General features: G+C 35.1%; 1 protein-coding gene across 4 annotated transcripts in view; it reads right to left on the minus strand.

Moving 5' to 3' along the window:
- Nucleotides 1–21,397, minus strand: part of LOC144971515 (uncharacterized) — a 35,735-nt gene extending 14,338 nt beyond the window's left edge. The window contains exons 1-4 of one of the 4 annotated variants that reach the window (XM_078912495.1): nucleotides 21,250–21,397; nucleotides 7,471–7,633; nucleotides 5,726–5,915; nucleotides 4,688–4,816 (exon numbers count right to left, since the gene is read on the minus strand). In XM_078912495.1, the coding sequence (XP_078768621.1) occupies nucleotides 4,688–4,816; nucleotides 5,726–5,915; nucleotides 7,471–7,559 (408 nt within the window). In that variant the 5' untranslated portion in view covers nucleotides 7,560–7,633; nucleotides 21,250–21,397. Of the gene's footprint in view, nucleotides 1–4,687; nucleotides 4,817–5,725; nucleotides 5,916–7,470; nucleotides 7,634–20,984 lie in introns of all 4 variants that reach the window. The other 3 variants (XM_078912494.1, XM_078912498.1, XM_078912496.1) reach the window with 3 other exon arrangements.
- Nucleotides 21,398–23,499: the final 2,102 nt, after the last annotated feature.

Here is a 23,499-nt window from a genome sequence, read left to right on the forward strand (position 1 = left end):
TAGAAAAACTTGTTCTTGTTAAAATTAGGAATCAGTTTATGCCATTGAGTGATAGTCATCAATTTGCTTACAAACCAGGACGTGGCGTAGAGGATGCCATTTTGCTGTTTACAAACAACATCTACAGGCATCTAGATCACGCTAGGAGCTATTGCAGATTGCTTTTTGCAGATTTTTCTTCAGCGTTCAATACAATGCAACCTCAGTTGGTTGTTCAAAAATTGACTAGTCTGAATTTAAACAAGTATATAATTGCTTGGGTGCTCGAATTTCTTACGGAGAGAGCACAATATGTTCAATTAGGACAAAACAAATCTTCCTGTATAACTACAAATACTGGTGCTCCTCAAGGTTGTGTATTGTCCCCTGTATTATTCACAATATACACGAATGACTGTAGAAGTCAAAACCTGAGTGTACCTTTAATAAAGTTTGCAGATGACACCGCTCTTCAAGGCCTCATAACAAATGGCAACGAAGTGGCTTATAGGCAAGAAATTGATAGATTTGTGTCTTGGTGTGATGCCCACCACCTAGAGCTTAACATAAGCAAGACAAAGGAGCTAGTGATTGACTTTAGGAGAGTGAAGGAACCGATAGAACCGTTAAAATTAAAGGACCAATTCGTCCAGCGAGTTCCTCACTACAAATACCTTGGTGTAACGATTGATGACAGGCTCAAGTGGGATGAACACTTGAAAATAATTAGGCATAAGATGTGCAGACGTACATATTTTTTATCAAAACTCTCTCAGTTTAGAATAGATAAAACCCTCTGCACATTATTTTATAGAGCAGTATTCGAAAGTGTTTTGTCATTTTGTATAACAGCTTGGGGAGGCAATTGCTTAGCAGTGGAAAGGAACAAAATAAATTCAAATATTAAAAAATCCATTAAACGCTATATAAATGATGTTGACGATGTAGATCTTTTATACGAGAAATTTTGTATAAATAAAATAACTAAACTATTAAATGACCAGTATCATCCACTAAGACCATCAATTATTATGTCAGAAAGAAGTGGTCGCCCTTTCTCTATTTCAACAAAAACAGAGAGACACCGGAAATCTTTTCTGCCGTCCAGTATTAGGCTTTATAACAACAAGCAATAATCATTTTATATAATTATTTCTCATTTTTACTTTTTAAAAATATAAATATTAATTTATTAATTTATTTGTTTTGCAATCTTTTCAATTTTCAATTTATAGTGACAGTTTTAACTATTTTACAGTGTTGAAATTATTCATATCATAAAGCGGAGCTCTGGTTATAGAGCTGCTCCTTTTTTATATATATACATCCTATTTCCATTGTATTTTTATCTTTTGTGTAAATTATAACACGTCTGTACAAAAAATTTCCTTTTTGGGATGCAATAAAGTATTATTATTATTATTATTATTATTATTATTATTATTATTATTATTATTATTATTATTATTATTATTATTATTATATATAGTAGTAGTAGTAGTAGTAGTAGTAGTAGTAGTAGTAGTAGTAGTAGTAGTAGTAGTAATAGTAGTAGTAGTGTAGTAGTAGTAGTAGTAGTTAGTAGTAGTAGTAGTAGTAGTATAGTAGTAGTAGTAGTAGAAGTAGTAGTAGTAGTAGTAGTAGTAGTAGTAGTAGTAGTAGTAGTAGTAGTAGTAGTAGTAGTAGTAGTAGTAGTAGTAGTAGTAGTAGTAGTAGTAGTAGTAGTAGTAGTAGTAGTAATAATAATAGTTGCCACTCCGCTTAATCGCACTTCAGTTAATCACACACTCTGCTTATATGCTACACATTCCCAAAAAAAACACCTTGATTCCAGCTTGATTAGAGAAAAATATCTTCAAAATACACAAAAAAGTAATGAAAATGTGTTTCTGGTCGAATCATTTTTGCACGTTAATATCATATCATATACCAGCATGAGAAGTTTTCCCTGTCAATGCGATTCCTAAGTCCCTATTGACCCTGACTAGATCAGACACACAATGCTTGTTGACTGGCAACAAAGGGTTACCCGAAACTACAGGCTAATTGACTCAGCACTTGCTGTCTGCATCACAAGCTGTGAAATGTGATTGCAGTCCACTCAATGCCGGCGGGTGTTTGTTTACATTGTCTGACTGACAATTCGATTGCAATTCCCTACCTTTACATTGTTTTCCTCTACTGGGTCATGAACAATAAGAAAGGATTACAGAGAAGACCTGCGTCTCATCTTTTGATTGATCCATATCGTCCAAACTGATAGACGCAAAGGTGAGTGTTTTGAAATGTTTACCCATTATTCATTTAATGAATAAAGTTGACAAATAGATTTAAAGAAATCAAACCAATCATTTGCCTTATATGGTCATTGCCATATTTGAAAAAAAAAGAATCCCAAAAGACTGCACAGTTGATAAAATAATATTGTGTCATCACAATTTACCATCATTACAGCAATGGCTTCCCCAAAGCACAAAGATCTCACTCTTCAACAGAAACTTCAATTGATTGCAGACGCAGAATCAATTCCAAAGCAAACACAAGGTGTGTATATCATGAACGTTTTTCAATGTGTATATTGATAAATTATGCATGCGTTTGTTTATGTGTGAATATGCGATTGTGGTAAGCATGTTGATTTTTTTTTTTTGTGCTTAAAATTAACTAGTTTTTTCGATATTTTTTGCCCACAAGTAAGGTCATAAGCCGAGATGTTTTCTGAGCAATCTGAAGAAACTTCTTCAAATGCCTGGATAACAGTCACAATCTTCACTAGTTGGATTGAGCAGTGGGACCAACAACTTCGGTGAAAGAAACAGAAAAAAATTTGCTTTTCCTCGACAACTGCACTACCCATCCAAAAACTTGGAACTGAAGAATATTAAAAATTGTTTTCCAACACTACCTGTCTGATCCAACCCATGGACCAAGGAATAAAAACGAACTAAAAAGGACTTCATCAGTCTTTGTTGAATTCAAGAATTCTTGAAGCTCTTGATGCAGATGTATCCACCAGTGCCTTAACAATTGCCAGAAAATGTACCATTCTGGATGCAATCGACCTTGCCAAAGCCACATAGGAACAGGTAAAGACAGAGTAGGGCTGCCTGAAGCCGGTGATCGTAAAATACTACCGAAAGAGTGAAAATGGAGAGGCTTCGTATGGGAACAAAACAGACAATGGACGTTTTGGGCACAAACCCTTCATCACGTTAATTTGTGTATTAATGTGCTGACGAAGGGTTTATACCCGAAACTTCCATTGTCTATTTTGTTCCCATACGAAGCCTCTCCATTTTCACTCTTTCGTTGGACTATTGTAAACTGCTTTATGAAATCAGGGTTCAAATGCAGTGACAACCAGAACAGCCATATGAAATCAACAATGCTTTTCCCGTTTCACACAACTTTTTGACCGAAGCAGTGATCGATTCATTACTATGGAAAACAATATTTTACAGTGAATGACATAATCAGTCGGATGGTGAAAGAGTTTGAACTGAGATATTGCAAAGTTTGGTCAGAAGGTAAATTTTTATCCAAAATGATTTCTTGTCATAAATGATTAAATCAACCCTTTTGTACATCTTCAGGAAATATCAAAGCTTAATTTCATTTCTAAATATTATTTACTTCTATTCAAGTTGAAAAAGAATGAAATTTGAAAAAAGTTGCTGGATACCTTTCCCATACATCTGACCATAACTTCATGAAAAATCACCCGATTTACTTCAAATAAAGATTAAAATGCTCTGCATATACTTTCAGAAATTGCCAAAAAAGGCAAATCCAAAATGTTCACCTTCCGACTGATTATGACTGACACATATACACATCAGCAGTGAGCTGACATCTTAGGAGCGACTGGGCTCCGTGCAGCCACACAAAAGACAACAACTGGACAATGATCTGATGTAACACACCACCCCTGACAAACACTGAAAAACTTGACATGGTGGACAAACTACTCTGCTTCATCCAAGAAGAATCCTTGACAGATGATCTCCCAACATTGGAGAGATTAGAGACAAGGGTTTATAAACAGCTTGCACAGAATAGAAAGCAATCAATGCTTCACGATTTGTTGTCGATAAAACATGAAAAAGAAAAAGAAAGGAAAAAAAAAATAAAGCCCAAAAAAAAAAAAAAAGCCCCCCCCCCCCCCCCCCCCCGAAGAAAAAAGAACAACCTTCTTATGAGGCCATGTTTTGAACATGATGGTCCCAAGCCCATAGAAAACTCAGAAGAGTGGCAAATGAAAGCTGGTGCTTAGATGCAATTATTAGCTTCTCCGCTTAATCAACACACTAATCCCAATTCCCGAAAATGTGCGATAAAGTGGAATCGACTGTAATAATAATAATAATAATAATAAAAATAAAATTAATAATAATATTTATAATAATAATAATGATAATAAAATTAATAATAATATTTATAATAATAATAATAATAATAAAATTAATAATAATATTTATAATAATAATAATAATAATAATAATAATAATAATAATAATAATAATAATAATAATAATAATAATAAAAATAAAATTAATAATAATATTTATAATAATAATAATGATAATGATAACAATAATAACAATTAAAAATAATAAAAAAGATAATGTAGATAACCTTTAATGTGTGTAACCTTTAGTATTCAATATTCTCTAAATAAAACTGCAACCCTTAAAAACATTTGTCTTACCAAGAATTGAAATTCAGAGTGAGCCTGAGGAGCATACTCCCCTACTTTGATAGAGCCACAGTTGATGTGCCCGAAAGCCACCTTGTCTCCTTCATGTAAAACTTGGGAGTTGTTTTCTGAAACGCCCAGCTTAAAAAAAAAAATATATATATATATATATTTTATCAGGACATTTGGTCGCTATGAATTTGTCACTGTCCAAAATACTTCTTCAGCTCTTTTTAAAGCTTTCAAATATTCTAAAGCTCATGGACAGAAAAGAAAACTAATGAAGAAGTATTAGACAAGCTGAAACTAAAAGGTTACTAAAATGTACAATAAGAAAAAGACAAATGCAATTTTTAGGGCACCTAAATTGACATAAATGTATTGAACATCTTGCTCTCACAGGAAAGATAGAAGGTAAAAAGAGTAAAGAAAAACATATTTGAATAGTTTGAACAGCTGGGTGACAAAGAAAGAGAAGAGTAATATTAGTTTTCTGAGGTTATCTGATCAGAGAGATGAATGGCGTACCACGATCACCGTTGTCTGGCACAGACTTGGTACTTGAAGAAGAATAAAGGGAGTAACCCTTTTAAAGCAATCAGACCAATAAAGCCAGGTGATCTTGGTTCATGAGATAACAAGTTTATAATTACCACCCTCAGAGAGGAACACTAGTCTAATGCCGAGCACTTTCTGACAAATCTAGTATTTGACCCAGCAATCTGGTCACTATCAGGCCACTTGTACTGTATGAAATGAATATTAAGTTTCATTTGGCATACCAGTGAAATAAACATGCACTGAGCATGGTACCCCCCCCCCCCCCCCCCCCCCCCCCAAAAAAACAACAACAAAAACAAAAAACAACAAAACAAAAACCCAAAAACAGAAATGTGTGAATAAATGTGCCTATGTCTATTTTTAAAATACTTAATCAAATGTAATTGTCACAGAGAATGAGAAAAGACACAAAATAGTGTCATTTATCAGATTCCTACAATCAGAGGTATTGGGTATAATATTACGTAATTTAAACAAAAATTTCAATACCTTGAAATCATTAATATATGTTCCGTTGAGTCCTTTGTTGGTGAGAGTAAATCGTAAGTGTCCATTGGGAAGCGTTTCACCTGTGATGACTGCATGGATACGAGAGATAAGACGAACATAGATCAGGGAATCCAAGAAGTAGTCTGCTTTGGGGCCCCTTCCAACAGACACTTGCCCGTCTGGTACAAGTCTGCAGAAGAAAAGGAGTAACTAAAATGGTGGGCAGGACTGAATTTCTTTATGTTTTTTAAAAAAATGGTTATGACTCCAGACACAACTATTATCACCACAAGAGTAGTAATAATGATGCAACTCATCCTTCATTGAAACCAAAGTCTTCTCCCAGTTACGACTTTTATGATGTAAATGTTGCTGCTCGAAGCTCGAAGAAATAAATAACAATGTGAAATTGAATGTAAGCTTCAATTTTATTACAAAAACAGATCAAATGAACGTTTCATCTTGACAACGCCACTACCACATTATCTCATTCATCTGTAGTGTTTCATTCATCCTGTTTTGTTGATAAAGGGGAAACCTGAAACGTTCATTTGATCTGTTTTTGTAATAAAATTGAAGCTTACATCCAATTTCACATTGTTATTTAATACTTTCATGATGAAAATTGTAAGATCTGCTGATATCGAGTTAGAACTAAATTGAACTAAGTCTGTCAAGGCTTAGTGGTCTTGTGGTATGATACTCTGTTTCTGATCTCACGATCCTGGGTTCAAGTCCTACATCTGCTATGGTTGAGTCCTTGGAAAAGATTCTTTCTTCATACTCTCTTATCTTATTCTGTAAACTCAAAACGTGGCTGGTAACAGTGTTGTCTTTGTTGGACAAAACAGAAAAGTGTAGCAGCGCCTAACTGACATTATGCTACCATTCTACTGGTGCTGTTGACTTGGGACCAGCTTGACAAATCGCCTTATATTTTAGTGCAGTTTGAACTATATTACACTTAAACTCAAGGAGATATGAAAAGACTTTTCAGATGCCATGGCTCTCTGAGACATGGATGATAAATAAATAAAAAGTAGAAAAGAAACTAATGTCTTTCAAAACATAATGTCAGGATTGTATAGTGCATGTCTTGAGATTAGATGAAAATAATGTTTGAGCATTGAGAGAGAGAGAGAGAGAGAGAGAGAGAGAGAGAGAGAGAGAGAGAGAGAGAGAGAGAGAGAGAGAGAGAGAGAGAGAGAGAGAGAGTGTGAGAGAGAGAGATAGAGAGAGAGTGAGAGAGAGAGAGAAAGAGAGAGAGAGAGAGAGAGAGAGAGAGAGAGAGAGAGAGAGAGAGAGAGAGAGAGGGGCTGGGGGTAAGGGAAAAGGGAAGACGACAAATACAATTTCACAGGACGACAAAGAAATAAAGAACTGAAGCTGGAAATAACACTTTGGCAGAGGAAAAGGTGAGGGATGAATTGAAGAAAGTGCCCTATGATAAGGGTCATCTTTCTTTTTCATGAAATCAAATATATAAGAATCTTATCTATTTTTGTTATCTGCTCACCAAAACATTAAAGAGATTGGTATTTTTATTAGGAAGGAAGATAATAATATATTCATTATATAAATTTTATAATTTCTGATCATGATTGATTATAATTGTTTACTTATGGTAAAAGGAGATCATTTGTAACCAATATATATTCAAGAAAACATACACACATGCACATCCATCCACCTACACATATGCACATACAACACACACACACACACACACGAACAGGTATACATACTTTATCACAGACGTGCTTTCCTCAGTGGTGGATGGAGCCCCAAAGTGTCGCAGTTGCCATGTATCTTCTGTTGGTGCAGGACATTCCATATCTGTCTTTCATTCTACAATTCCAGTGTCCATTTAAGAAATCCATTCGTTTAACATCACTCCTGAATGAACTCCTTTTGTAAATGAAAGATAAGGGAATATGAAGATTTAAAAATACAGTCAAACAGGCATTCCACTTCCTTGATATTAAACGTTGGATGAGGAATACATGAAATATTGAATGCCTGAAATACTCCAGGAAAATAGAGATGCACTAAAACATTTAAGAAAAACACCAAAAAATTAGAGAAAAAAAAAATGTATATTCGTAAATAGTTTTAGTTTATTTTAGCCCCAAAAAGTGAAAAAGTATTATGTTCAATGTTATTCTATAATTACCTAATTCTAGACAACATTATGTTTTAAAAAATTATTTGTTCTTCTGAATATTGCATTTAGACATTAATAGCTTATAAAATAAAAGGTGAGGATCAATCATTGTTCAACCTTACCGATAGAGTTTTAAACACTTTTCATATTAACGTCAACCCTATTTCTATAAACTAAGACAATCGTGGAACGAAGCCAATACAAACAAAAATAACCTCAACCATCTGTTCACTTACGATGCACACACCTGCCGGCTACACTGACACAAGTCACTGGCAAAAGCAAATGATCACAATTACACATTCAATAATAAATTCAACAAAGCTTTAACTGAACCTCTCCGATAAATAACAACCAATGTGAGAAATACGTTACAAAAATAAAACTTTGCCAGCAATATTTATCAAAGGTGACTAATGTAATGATCACAACTATAGCAACAAAAGCAATTGGATTCAATAGTCTGATGTCAAGTCGCCCAGCAATGGCGGCCATCGTGGTTCTAAACAAAGAAAATCTGTACTTTTTATTATTCATGCTGGCCAGAACTTTTTTCATAAGTCTCGTGATCAGAATGTGTAAAAGTCAAAACATGATCCGATTTATAATATTTTCTTTCCTCTGGATACGTTTTTATGCTCGTCGGAGAATTATTTCATAAGGGCGTCCGCCATTGTTCCAATAGTTTAGAGCCAGTTACTAAGTTACTGGAAGTGACGTTAAGACTGTTGAAGCGTATTACAACAAGATCAACACCAGCACCAGCAAGAGAAATCACAAGAACAACAACTGCAACAACATCAGTGACGACGGTAAAAACCGACTCTATACAGTCCCTACCAAATTTCAGATCAGCAAAAGAGAAACAATCTACCACTACAATTACAGCATCATCATCTCCCACCCCACCTTCAACCATCACAAATAAACAGGACTAAACATAAAAATCCTATTAGGATTATGAACATAAACTGTCGTAGTCTGAATCTTTGACAAGCGACTAAAACTTGAGCATAATACAGGAACAAACTGGATATAATAATAGCAACCAAAATACATTTAGACGAAAAAATCAACAGCAATACAATTTTTAAAAATAATAATCTTCATCCATCGCTGTAAAGGAAAGATCACTCACTTGGCCAGGGAAGTGTAGTTATAGCTGTGAAGAAAGACATAGTGTGTCTATTGCAAAGGAAGCAGATACAAATATAGAAATTGTATGGTCAAAATTCAAGATGCTTTGCTATTGTTTTAATCATTTAAAAAATAATTAAAATTTGTAGTTTTGATGATCTGATTTGCCTCTTACCCTCACTAAAAATGATTCTTCCTCAGAATATCAGTATGCAAATGTTAAATTCATGAAAAATATCTGATTACAATGATATACATTTAAAATTATTTTTACTAACCTACCAGATTCTATAAGATGAAAAATGAATCCAAATATTATGATTCAAACTCACCAAAACTATGAAGTGTATTATAAATAATACCGTATGCAAATATTAAAGATAGTTTAAAAACAGGTAACCTTACTATAAATATGTAAAAACTAATGAAAAATAAGGGCTGCTTCACATGGAATTTCGGTGGCATAGATTATAGATGCTAGCACCAAAGTATCGAAAAACCTGCAGAAATTTCTTACCATTCAAAAAAGCCTGCATACGAATTCCAATTTTTAAATACTAAATACACTCACCAACAGAGGGAGAATTTCAAAGGGAAAACAAGAATGCCCGCATACAAAATCAAATCTGTTATGGAAAGTATAGAGCTTTTAAAAACATAATGTCACCAACCACATCGACTTTTTTTTCTCCACATCAAATACAACTTCAAAATCCATTTTGTGGACAATAAAGATTTAATACTATTTTATTACTAAATCAGATGACGTCTAATGAAAATATACAAAGAGCTCTGTAGTTGGTGGAGATAATTATGATGTGGTGGTTGTTGAAATAATGGTAGTGATGATCATGTGATGCTGGTGGTTGGCGTAGTGGTTGTAGCGATGATAATGTAGAGGCGGTAGTGTAAATAGAGATAATGATTTGGTGAAGGTTGTAGTAGTGGTGGTAGAGATAAATTATATGTATTGGTGGTTGTAGTTGTGGTGGTGGAGACGATGATATTGAGGTGGTTGTAGTAATAGTGGTAGTGATGATAAGATGTGGTTCTGGTTGTGATAATGGTGTGGTTGTGGTGGTAGTGATGTAAGTAATGGTAGAAGTGATGATTGTAAGTAATGGTGTTAGTGATGATGATGCGCTGGTGGTTGTAGTAGTGGTTATTGAAATGATGATGCTGCTGATGCTGATTTATATGATATTGGTGGTTATAGTAGTGGTTGTATTGATGCTGATGGATATTGTAATAGTGGTGGTAGCGATAATGTTGATGTGGTAATGGTGGTAGTATTATTGGTGATAGTGATGATGATGGTGGTTTGGTTATGTTTGTAGTAATGGCGGTAGTCATGATATGGTGGTGGTGGTTGCAGTAATCAGGGTTCCTACAGAAATTCCATTGTGGAATTCAAGGAGTTTTCAAAGAGTTTCCAAGGTGAATTATTTCAAATTCTAGGATTAAAACAAAGATTAATTTCCTTCGAAATTTAGTTTCTCCACTAGTAGAGGCAACTCAACTCCTTGACTGCTGCTTCCACAGCAATGTAAGGTCCTCAAACTCACTTTCTTCAACTCATCAGAAGATATCAATGCATTTGATTGAACAATAAACTTCATGGTATTCAAATAATCTGCCGTTTTTGCTATTTTGTCTGCTATTTTCTTTTTTTTTTTTTTGGTCAAGATCTGAAATCTCATTCACATGTTTGGTCTAATTCAACGGTTTGGCTTTCTTCACTTTCAACACCTCTTGCTCCCCAGATTTATCCTCTCTCTCCCTCTTCCTCCTCCTAATCTTTTCATCCTCCTTCTCCTCAAACAGTGCTGATGGTGACAAAAAGTGAAAAAGTAGGACAATGTTGAACGATTGCCTTTAAGCCCCATTTTTACTGCACTAAACCCCATTTTTAGAACAATTGAGATGATAGACTATCATTGACACTCTAGCTAACTTCTGGAGAGTGGGAAACTGCACATGTGTGTTCAACCACACATCAACTCTCTCATTGCTAGCACATTGTTTCGAGAAAATGTAATTTTTAAAAGGAGGAAATTCCTCCTCTGGACTCCAAAATCGCTGATTTTCGCGGATCCGAGGAAAACCATCAGCACTGCTCAAAGAATTGGCTGTAGGCAGCCGTTGACAACCTAATTGAGAAGAGCAGAGCTGGTGAAAGAATAATCATCTTTCCCCCTACATTCTCTCCATTTCAGCCACAGTTCCCTTATTCATAGAGTCACTAATGCCCGAATCTCATTGTTTCAAGTTGACCAGAGACACCAACTTAAAATTTGGGTCACATAAATTTCAGAAACAATTCAGAAGAATTTCAATGCTTAAACTGAAACAGGAATTTCTGCATGCAAAATATAATTTATTGAGATCGATAATCATCCCAAATTGATGGCTGATGTGAAATGGATATGATCCACTATATTGAATTTAGGTTTGTCTGACAGAGGGACAGAAACTGTATTTTGTGTGTTTGTGTGTGTGTGTGTGTGTGTGTGTGTGTGTGTGTGTGTGTGTGTGAGAGAGAGAGAGAGAGAGAGAGAGAGAGAGAGAGAGAGAGAGAGAGAGAGAGAGAGAGAGAGATAGAGAGAGATAAAGACTGCTCAAAGTGAATGGAGTGACAGGTGTGGGTACAGAAAGATTAAAGTGAAAAACTGTATTGTTTTGTGTGTGTATGTGTGTTTTATTTGTTAATCGTAAATATTAAATTGAGGTACATTTCATAATGGCAATTGCATTAAACAATTTAATTTAATTGTGTGTGTGTGTCACGTGCATACATGTGCGTTGAAAAAATAAACATGAAATTGAAAACTAACGAGGCTAGAGTTTGAGGTCACAGTATTTGTGATGAGCCATTATAGGCAAGAACTGGAAGGTGAACATGAAAATGAATTCATAAGCGCAATTTATTTGTGTGTATCTGTGTATATGCTTGTTTGTGTGAAAAGAGAGAGAGAGAGAGAGAGAGAGAGAGACAGAGAGAGAGAAAGGGGGGGGGGGTAGGTAGGAAGAAAAACGATATCGAAAGTGAGAAAAAAAATAAAGGAAATTTAAACAAAGAAAAACGATGTATAAAATGAAGAAAGTGGAAAAGGGGGGGGGGGGGGGGGGGGGAGAAAGAAAAGAAAAAAAAGAGAGAGAGAGGGAGAGGGGGGGGAAGAGAGAAATAAAACGATGAATAAGATAATAATAAGAATAAAGATAAAATATTTATATATATATATATATATATATATAATTGTGTTTGATACAAATATAGTACGGATAGTGCTGACATGTAGCAATGGAGCGAATTATTATTTTAATATTATATATATAAACATTTTAACAGACGACTATCTAACAACTCTACAAACAACAACATATTCAATGATGCAATCCACCACAAAAAAGTGTCTATGACTACAAACTAAAATATGAAGAAGAGACCAAACGAAAAAACGTCAAAGAAAACGAAATATAATATGGTATATTTTATATATATATATATATATATATATATATAGAGAGAGAGAGAGAGAGAGAGAGCGAGCGAGAGAGAGAGAGAGAGAGAGAGAGAGAGAGAGAGAATAAACAGGAGAAATTTTAGAAGAGTGCAAAGTTAACACAAAATAAGTATAATAATATGCCCATAAACCACGAAGCAAAAGTCCAATTCTTAGAATTAGAAATTGTTGCGAGTCCATTTCGGGTTACTGGGAAAGAGTGGTATAGGATATTATTCGACAATTGCTGAATCCCTGTATTTTCCGTAATTTATCTCACATGGTATTTGCAATATGAATAGTGTAAGTGTAATTATATAATTTATTGATTGTGCCAATTCAATCAAAGAAAATGTTATTGCTTTTAACCACGTCACAGGTATCCTATCACTTTTTTTGCGATCACGTAGCTGAGTGATGTGCGTGGCGGAAAAAGGAAAGGGGGGGGGGGGGGCGGCAATCGCTTAATGATGATTTGGTGTTGGTGGACGTGGTAATGTTAGTGTGGTGGTGAATATAGTAGTGGTGATAATAATAGTGATTTGGTGGTGGTGGTGGTTGTAGTAGTGATGTATTTTTAGATCCATATCACAATTTTGGCATCTCGGTGAACAGGAAAACGAAGAAGCAACTTGGACTCGAGTCTGAATAGTCTCCCGTGTGTGCGCATACAGAGGGGAGGACGTACACACCGTGGGCAGTAGGTAGGGGGTGGAATTGATAAAGAAACAGAAAAAGAGTTCAGAAGAAATTCTGTTTTGCCCATATCACACTGACTCAGCTCATGCCCCTACTTTGGACTGTAGAAGGATTGTTGCCCATCTCAGCTCATACCTCTATTGTGACAAAGGCCTACAAAACACTAAATCTCTTCAAGAGAAATGTTCAACATTGCCATGAAAGACAGAGGCACAGGCATATTCTCAACTTGTCAAACCAATATATTGGAGTATGCTTGTATTGCATTGGACCCCTACAAGATGAAGGACAAAAAAGCCATTGAAAACATTCAAAGAGCAGCTGCAAGATTTGCCACAAAATGCTTCAAGAAGAACTGGGTTGTGTGACAGCCACTCTTGACACATCAAGACGGCCAACACTCCAGTATCCTAGAAAGAATGCGTGCACACATCTTTTCCACAAACGTCAAGCAAACACTCAGCCAAAAAAATTCCAGACTACATTAGCAATTCAAAAATAAACACAGTCCGCAAGGAATTCACATCAACAAATTTCATTGTATCTCAACAAGAACACAAATAAATAGTGAATTTTTATTGATTTTGTTTTCTTATCGCTGTGTAATTTAGATTAAGTTAATTAATGATGATACCTGTGTGATTTGTTTGGTAATTGGTTTGCTGACAGCTTTACAAAAGATTGAGATGACAACCTACCCTAGATATGAATGCCACGTTAGTGACAAAAAAGTACTTTTTTTTTTTTCATAATGATGCAATTGTTTTATTGATTTATCTTTTTGTGTACCCTTAAATATTGATCTCACTATTTGATTCAAGTAAATGGTAAGAAGAACGTGACCAGAAAAAAGTGATCAGGAAAATAAATGGGACCGTCACTGACATGGCACAATATAACGAAACATCTGGTTTGTCAACAAGTAATTGTCCCATGCATAAGATATTAACAATAATGCTTGGAGTCATTGACATTTTAAAAGTATTGATACTTGTTGGGTTTCTGTTGGTTATTAAAGTATAAAATGTGTGTTTGCCGCTTTTTTCCAGAGTTCAACCAAACTATGACTCCAACTACATCAACAGAAAGAATGAGACAAAATAAAATGAGTATGATGGAGGAGGAGAAACTGAGGATGAGGGAAATGAACAAACAGCAGCAGAGAAACTCCACACTTAATTAGACTGATTAAAAAGAAAAGAATTAAGCATGAAAAGTAGTGAAAAGAAAAAGAAATGGCACACAGAGCAACAAGAGAAGAAAAAAAAATGTTAATCAGCCGCTCTAAAAAAAACCCCAACAAATTCAAAACCTTTCAACTCTGTACAAGCATTTGAACGTGCTTTGTCAAAAGCTAAATCCAGTTTACCAAGCAATTCATGGAGAAAGTCGGCATTGTTTTGCTCTTGCTGATAAATTTCCAAAAGCAGACAGTTCAGCCACGAAGACTAAGACAAGTGGATGGCCCTAGACATTGAAGTTTGGAAGTTTTGTAAATCAGATATGATCTCCTGGCGACTGGTGAAAAATTTCATAATAGACAGAACTAAAGATGGTAAATAATGGAAGAAAAAGAAGCTGCCACTTTCAACTGTAAAAGAAGTCCATGCTCAGTGTAAAACCTAAAACCCGATTTCAAGATAGGCAAATCAAAATGTGCTGCTCGGTGCCTAGCACATATTTGGATCATATCAGAGAGGGATCAAACTGTTTGTTGCTGTGTGTATCAGGAAAACTTCAAGCATTTCAGTGGAACCAAGAAAAATCTTTTAAGGAACATCAACAGCAAACAACTGTTGTGTGACTCTATCTGCAAACCAAATTCATCTTCCTGTTCTTTAGACAGTTGTAGTGCTTGCTCAGAAAAACCATTGTCTCTGGTTGTTGATGTACTGATTCCTGAAGACTATAAATGTTTCTGTCAATTTCTTTTAATGGGAAAATAAAGCCAAGAAGGAAGAAAGAGAGGATGATGCTTAAAAAGAATTTACAACACAAAACGCAAATTAAGCTCTTAAGAAAGTAAGAATTCATTTAAATCACACAGCATTCACAAAAGAATTAAACTTCAGGCAAATTTGAGCTCTGGATAAATGATAATATTTCTCTTCTGACGTAGCTGAAAGACAGTTTATAAACAGTTTTACTATCTCCATTGGCAATGTAGGAAATCTTTAATGAAAACAAACTAGTTGCTGATAGGTGGAGGAGGAGGAAGAATTAATTGTGCCATGTTAATGACAAAGATCTCTGTCCAAAACAAATCGCTTTTATTTCCTAAAGCTTATCGATTTTAGTTTTAGTACTTAAACTTAAAGTACAGTACAGGGAAAGAGAATATTTAGTATTAATTTCACAACAGGTTTGGGAAATTAATTAAGGTTAATTATGATTTTTGCCATTTGTTTTGGACAGAGTACGAATCTATTATGCTATGTACATAGATTTATTGCAAAATGTTTGTAATGAAAATATTTTTTATTAAAAATTACAATTTTTGATTTTGAAATTGAACCAGAAGGTACAATAAACTCTTGGTATTGCTTTATTCAATGTGAAACCGAAAATTATGTTAATCTTTCAAAAGAAATGTGTTAAAAATTGGATTTTCATTTTTGCCATGTCAGTGACAGAAAAAAGCCAGACCAAACTTCTAACAACTAGGCAGTATCATTCCTTTGTTATTATCAACTCAATCAGTATGATTTAATGGACTTACTCAGTTAAATCTCTCACAGTAACGTTTATTCACCTTTATTTTATTAAAGTTTTATTTTAGCAAGAACTGATTTCATCTCACTCCAGTTATATTTCGGTATGCTTAGAAAAACTTAACCTTCTAATATTAGATCATCTTTCCTTTAATAGCCTTCTCTTTGAATTCATTTCAAATTAGTGAATACTTTCATTCTACCTTCTGTCACATACCCACTTATTATAAAAGCTGATCGATCAGATCTTCCTCACTCACTTCTTTCAATAACCCTGACGACCATACTATTCCACTCCTCATTATTATCTATGTTTTCAAGATTTATATCTTACTCTCAAGACTTTGTGGAGCACTTCACTAAATTTGATATCCGCCATCAAGACGCCGGAGCTTCCTTTGTCCCCTTTGCCAGTTCAATCACTTTCAAGAATTTATCAAGCCTGGGCCCGTTGGAGGAATAACTGCAACTACTCTCAAACAGGAAGTGGAACCCCACATGTCCGCCCACAATATCTAACATTATCATCTCATCAAGATCGCATAAGATATGTTATATATCATTATATTCTCTTTTGTAACTGTGATCACCATTCATTTATCAGAAGACTCATTTAATTAAGTTTCATCTATTTATTCATATAAAAAAGTAACTAGTAAATTCTGGGGGCCTTATTCTTCACATCTTATTTTATGCATGTGGCGGAAAACAGAATAATGACAGGAAAAGCATTTTCTGCATGGGCAACATAATATATCAAAATCTAATTGAGATTTGGTGATTATAGTTGCTGTTTTTGATAGATCAACTCTTCCTGGAGCTGTGGTAGCAAAATGGTGGCGAAATTTTGCTCCTATATATTTTTTTAGGATTTTTTACCGAACAAAAGACGAAGGTTTTACTTTCGTTTTTAAAATGCATCAAATGAGGTAAGTGAATCAACAGTTTCCATTTAAAGTTAACTTTATGTTTTGTTTTTAACAAAAGTTAGATGTATTAACTACAATTTGTATGATTTAAATATTTAAAAAATTATCTCCATCTTTGTTTATAAGTTATTTTCTGCATATTATGTAATCGCGCTATTTTCGTGTCTCCGATGTGACAAAGGAAACTTAATTCTATATATCAGGCAATCTTTGAAATTTTAAACTACAAATTTGGTCATGTGACTAAAATTAGGTCTAGGAAACTTGTAAAATTAACAAAAAATAAAAAATTTAACATTTTTATTTGTTTTTAGAGTGAATAATCGGGTATGGGAGATTTCGTGTCTTCGAATTTCTGCCCGTGCACCAAATTTCAATATCCTATTTTATTATTAATTATGAAAGAAAGTGTTTGAAAATTGAGTGGAGACATTAATCTTGCTCTGGTTTTGTGTTTTAAACTTTGATTTTTGACTTGAAATTTTAGAAAAAGTTTTTTTGAGCAAAATAAAGTTTGGTGTCACCTGCGTGGGCACCATCTGCATGGGCACCAGGAATTCTGAAATGTGTAAACTTGGACATTGGTGATGAATATACAGTTTATAAATGTAAACTTTGGTAACATATGCTGAATATTTCATTGTAAGTACAAATCTGAACATTTCTAGCTGTTTAAGAACACAAATTGCTAATCAATTGAATTTTGTAAACAATTTATATTAAATATATTGATTCGCTCTCTTTCTCATATTTTTTGTGTCACCACGACATTCACTCTGCTTTCCGGGAGGATGCAGCGATGGCATCTGGACATCTGATCTAAAAGAATTTTATCCAGTATGAAAATTTTGATTAGCTACAATACAAGATACACAGGCTTGAGAGATTTTACTCCAGAACTGTGAGTTTACTAACCGATAGGGATAAAATCCGTAATAGCACCTAAGTACTGAATTACAGGTTGAGAGGAAAAAATTCCGTACACTTGCCAAAATGTTCTAGAAAAAAATTTGTAATGCAATTATAGACTTATTTATATATATATATCGCTTTATTAGATTCATATGCTAAATTATTTCATATCCTTACACTTGAACCTCTGTGATGTAGCAAACAAAAGCTGTAAGTGTGAGTTGTTGTTCTTAAGAACGCCTTTCTTATGCGTAATTATAAGCCTTATTTTCTCAACAGAGTAATCAAATATATTTAAAGCAGTGGAAATCAAATATGCTTAAAGTAGTGCTCTTGTCAACAACTATGTCTTTATATATTGCTTTTATACCAGGTACTGGAGGAGAGGGAGTTTCACCGTGCAGTTCTCCAAAGGAATAGCGGTACTGGTACAATTTATTATGCGTATGTGCAGAGCAGAGTGTGTGATTGGTAAAAAAGGACCCTCCAGACGTCTATTCCTGGGTTGTTGTCACCCGTCTTGTCAATACAATTGAAAACAAGGACCCATTTTTTTTTCAAAGTTGAAATGAGTTTAAAATATTACAAATAAATTTTTTTCGTTATATGTCTCATGTAATTATCCCCCTTGTTGTATAATAAAGTTAATTTCAATACAAAATACAGATATTCTGTTTGTTATTTATTTGAAACAATTGGACCTGTGTACATGTATTTTGAGTCATTTGTCACTTCAGATTGTTAACATTTCTTTTCATTTTGCCTTTCCGTGTAAACCGGGGTCACCGTTGATCGACCTACTTTTTAAAGTTACATAATCGTCTCCTGCTCATAACTTTTACAAATTCAGAATCCTCATATTTTAAGCTTTAAAATGATATTATATGACACTTATTTGTAGATAAAAGATGAACATTGACAAAAATGGGCCTGTCAAAGTAGATGATTTCAGGTCTTGTCCGTTTTCCGAGTCGAGTTAGCCTTTAAGCACTCATTTAGACCATGACAAAATCCAAGCTCCTAGCTTTATATAAATCAGAAAAGTTTACAAGAGAAGCAAGTGATCCAAAGTATGGCATACACAAATTGCCATGTCACATCAGTGACAGAGTGATTTTGCTCCAGCAATTTCTTGTTACTGAGTAAAAGCAAATTTTTTTCCAGGGGAACATGTTATTAGTGTGGAGTGGCTTTGCAGACCATTATTCTTTTCTTTATGGTTTCCTCCAATGTTAATCTACAGTCCTTTTAATGTCTCTGAATGCCCCGTCAGTGACAATGGACTTGCCCATCTTTTAAGATTTTACTGCTGGGACAACATAACTTGGCATGTGTCAAGACCATCATTTTTACTTTACAATGATTCTTGTTTCAATCAATTTGTGCTCCTGTGAATTAAATTATCAATATGCAAATTACTACAAATAAATTTCATTGATATCTCAAAAATCACTAAATTGACACTTATGAGCAGCCTTAAGAGGATACAGTATTATCAACCATGGTATATGATGAAAGAAACCCTTGCTTTGCTTGTGGTGAGGGAACAATTTTCATGTTAGCAACTGAGCAATACCATGAAATATTGCAGCAATTAATTACCATCTGTGGCATCACAGTGGGCTGACCTCACTAATGGGGTCGAGTTCTGAAATACCGCTCAGAGTAGGGGAAAATGCCAAACAGTGTCGGGATGCTGGCCACAACGCCTAGAGAATGGGGCCCGATAATGGGAGCAATCCAGCTCTCCGATGTCCGTGGGAGACGATTACAAACAACTGGATTAACAAGATCAAAGAGAGAGGGAATGGGGATACCCCTCTAAAGCGCATAATGGATGGTACCCTCGTTTCGAGTCAAAATAAGTCCCAGCAACCCTAGTACGTAGCTTCCCTGACTTCAGACAAAGATGCATATACAAGATGGAAGTCGGTTTGGAAGAATTCAATCCATCGAGGAAGTGTGGACATCTACTCCTCAAAACTGGGGGAGAAGTTGCCAGGCTTCTCCACCAGCAAGAGGAGACATTGGGTGGCAGCGAATCAGCTTTGGTCAAGAACCTGCCTAACAGCACGCTCACTACATCAGTGGGGACTTGCCACCTGTCCAACATGTACTTCCTGTGGTAATGAGCCCAAAACCAGAGAGCATCTGGTTGAACGGTGCATTGTGACGAAGCTTCCAGGGGGGTTTGCGAGTACATACGGAATTTGCAGCCTGTATCGATAGTCATAACATAGTAGTGTGAGCACCATTTGAAGCTGCTGCCCCTATTTCAATCAGACGGCCGCTGATTTTTGTTTTAGTTCAAAAGAACTAACATTTTTAAGCTCCTAGGTAAAGAAAGATGTTAATGTAAGATATACAACAAAGAAATGTACAACCTGCTTCCTTGGAAAAAAATAATCCAAATCTTAAATTTTACAAAAGGACACCTTACATTATGATGCGAAATTGCAAATAATGTTTAAACAAACCACTACTCAAATATGAATTAGAATATTAAGTTTATTCTATTTAGTCAGTAATACAATGTTTATGATCTTATAAGCCTTTTACTTTTAGCACACTTCCTTTGGTCATTGAATACGCATTCATACAGTACTAAAGTATTATTTCATTTCCTACCTCTGGTGACGATCTTACTACAAGTTTTTTAGCGAGCACACATGTACTATGGTAATGTTACACATCATAGCTCTTGGTTTGATCTTACTGCTATTACTAGAGTAGTATTAGTATTTACAGCTAGTTCAACTAGCTAGCCATTCACTAGTACACCCTGCTGATCATGGAATACGAATTCATTCAGTACCAACCGGGACTGTTTCATACCATAGTCATAAGAATGATCTTCAAGTCCAACGTCTTTATCTGCAACAGGCGAATTACCCGTCACTGCAGATTTTAAATTTTATACAATTGTGTGATGAGTTTCTCCATTGCCATTGTGTTAATTTCATTTGCTGGTGTTGGTAATATCTAGGATTTCTGGTGGGAGAATGTTCCATTCCTTTTTGGTTTCAGTTTGGTCTTCATCTGACCGTACTTAGCTCCATAACAATAATATAAGAATTTACATAAGTAATAAAAAAGGATCTCTTAATTTTCGGATAATTTTCACCCCTTTTCATTTTCTATGGCTCTGATCATGTGTGCTTTACTGAAACAACATAACAAAATCTATTTTTGAGGCACGATTACCTTTAATACCACTCTGGCTATCCATGTAATCAAAGAAAGATGTAAATTCATTTTTTTTTAAACACTGAGAATATTATCTTGTCATGTCTCGTTCCCGTCTGGTCTAATCGGTAATTCCCGAAGAACTGTCAGGAGTCAGAGGATGTGTTCCCTTCCTTGATTTCAGGTGTGAATGGAATGAGCTACGAGGTACCAAACGGTGAGATGGAATGAGAGAAAATCCAAGGATATATTTCAAATACCATCTAAATTAATCATTCCTTACTTTCAGTTAGTCACAATAAGAAATCCAATCCTACATGATTTGCTTGGATGTGCTCCTGCATTAACGATATCACTTGAACGATAGACCCGCTTTTATCATGATATCTTTATATCGCTGCCAGCGATGCGGCGATCGACTCGCAGCTCTCATCCAATGAAATACGAGAGCGTAAGCATTGCGAACCCTTGACAGTTAGTTGACAATATAAACAGGTCGAGTTAAAACATAAAATTATATGATAATCAGGCGTGCTACACAAAAATCGATTTTTCCTACTGCTCACACAACTTAAGCACAAAGAAAAGAATTTTCTTTTGCTCCTTAGAAGCAGTAATCGTTCTTACTTACAGCCATTATTAATAGACATCTACCTTGATGACATTACCATAACGTTGATTGTTGTTACAATTTTTAAAATATCGATTTGTCTCTATTATATTAACGTGTATTTTTTTTTCATCCGAAATGCAGTAGCCTCCGCATTTGAAAGTAAAATACATTCCCCAGAGTAACATTTCCATGACTGCTTTTCATATTTATTTTATCCCGACGAAGTTGTCTTTTTTATCTTGTTAAAAGCCTGCATACAAAATGACTTAGGTCAAGAAAGTAAAACAACAAGAATAAGATTGAGTATTATTCCCTGCAAGTGTCTGTTATTAAATTTAACTAAGTATGGCAATGGTAAGTAAAGTGAACATCAATACATTTAGGATTAAGAGCAAGCATCGCATAGGTAATTAAATAAATGATAAATTAAATATGCGTATTTTATACATAGGGGAGTCCCGAAAGCTCAGTTGTTAGAGCGCTCCCCAACAGGCAAAGAGACCGAGATCGAACCCGGGTGAAATCGAGATTTTTTTCTTTTCTGATCACCCTGTCCATCCAGCAATGATTGGGTAGCTGGGTCTGTTAGATATAGCGGATAGTACTTGGCTATAGACTATCGTCCTATCCAAAGTATAGCAAGCAATTGTTATAGTCGGTTTCACGCTATACAAACCTGCATAAACTCCGACCCATTGGGCCTAATGCTGAAGGACACAGAGAGTGTGAGAGAGAGAGAGGGAGAGGGGGAGAGGGAGAGAGAGAGAGGGAGAGAGAGAGAGCGGGAGAGAGAGAGAGAGAGAGAGAGAGAGAGAGAGAGAGAGAGAGAGAGAGAGAGAGAGAATCTGTTCATAGGCTTTCTTCATTTTTCAACCTTGCGATTTGCTAGGTCACAATAGGCACTAATGCAAACTTTGCTGCTTGAAGTTCGAAGAAATAAATAACAATAGTCAAATTGAATGGAAGCTGTTTTTGTTTTTGTTTTTTTAAGGGTTTTACGGCGCTTGCAACACATTTAGGTTATATCAGCGCCATTAAAAAGGAAGAAAATGGGATAGCAAAAAGTTCTAGAATTACAATTAAAGCACCCAAGAAAAAGTAAGACAAAGGGGAACTGAGAACAAATAGGGATCAGATGTAGATTCCAAGAGCATACCACCAATGTACTTAGTTTGAAATCACCTACAAGTCTCATCCAGACACAAGCACAAAATCCAACAAAGAGGAACACACTCAAATGCTTACATTATACATTCAAAATAAAAATAATAAAACATAACAAGATTTACAAGGAAAAAAATATCATCTCCCAAAACAATAACTATGCATTTGACTGTTTCCCTCCCAGCCAGGACTCCGACCAGGGCCAGGAAAAAACCAAGTAATCTCATTCCAAGACAAAGGCAGAAAGCTGTTGGAAAACAGATATAAGGGTATAGAAGACACACTATGTACCCCCCTGCCCACTATGGGAGGTCAGGATCCCCACCCAGTGAATGGAAGCTTCACTTTGAATGAAGACAAAAAATATGGATGTTTCAGGTTTCCCCTTTACACGGTGAATGAAATTCGCACCAATGCACACTTTGGTAAATGGCCTGAAAAAGTCTAAATTTTTTATTCGGAAATTAGATGATTATAATAAATCATAAGACAAAATTCCAGCAGAAATAACAGGTCAAAATCCCAATGTGAAAATTTAAATGAATGTAATGTTATTGAGCGGTTTCAAAATATTATTTGTGTCAACAAACTCAATAGTCTTCATATAAAACCGAACATAAAGCGGCACGGAACTGTGTATCGTACTAGATATCTATATTGAAGCAATAACAATGCAGTTGTTTTAAAAGCATGCACCAACACAAATGTTAAAAGATATTTTGAAAAAAAAACAGAAAAACTTTCTAGTCCTTCAGA

Source organism: Berghia stephanieae, chromosome 4, assembly GCF_034508935.2.
Source record: "Berghia stephanieae isolate SIO BIC M18660-M18661 chromosome 4, UCSD_Bste_1.3, whole genome shotgun sequence".
Classification (NCBI taxonomy): Eukaryota; Metazoa; Mollusca; class Gastropoda; order Nudibranchia; family Aeolidiidae; genus Berghia; species Berghia stephanieae.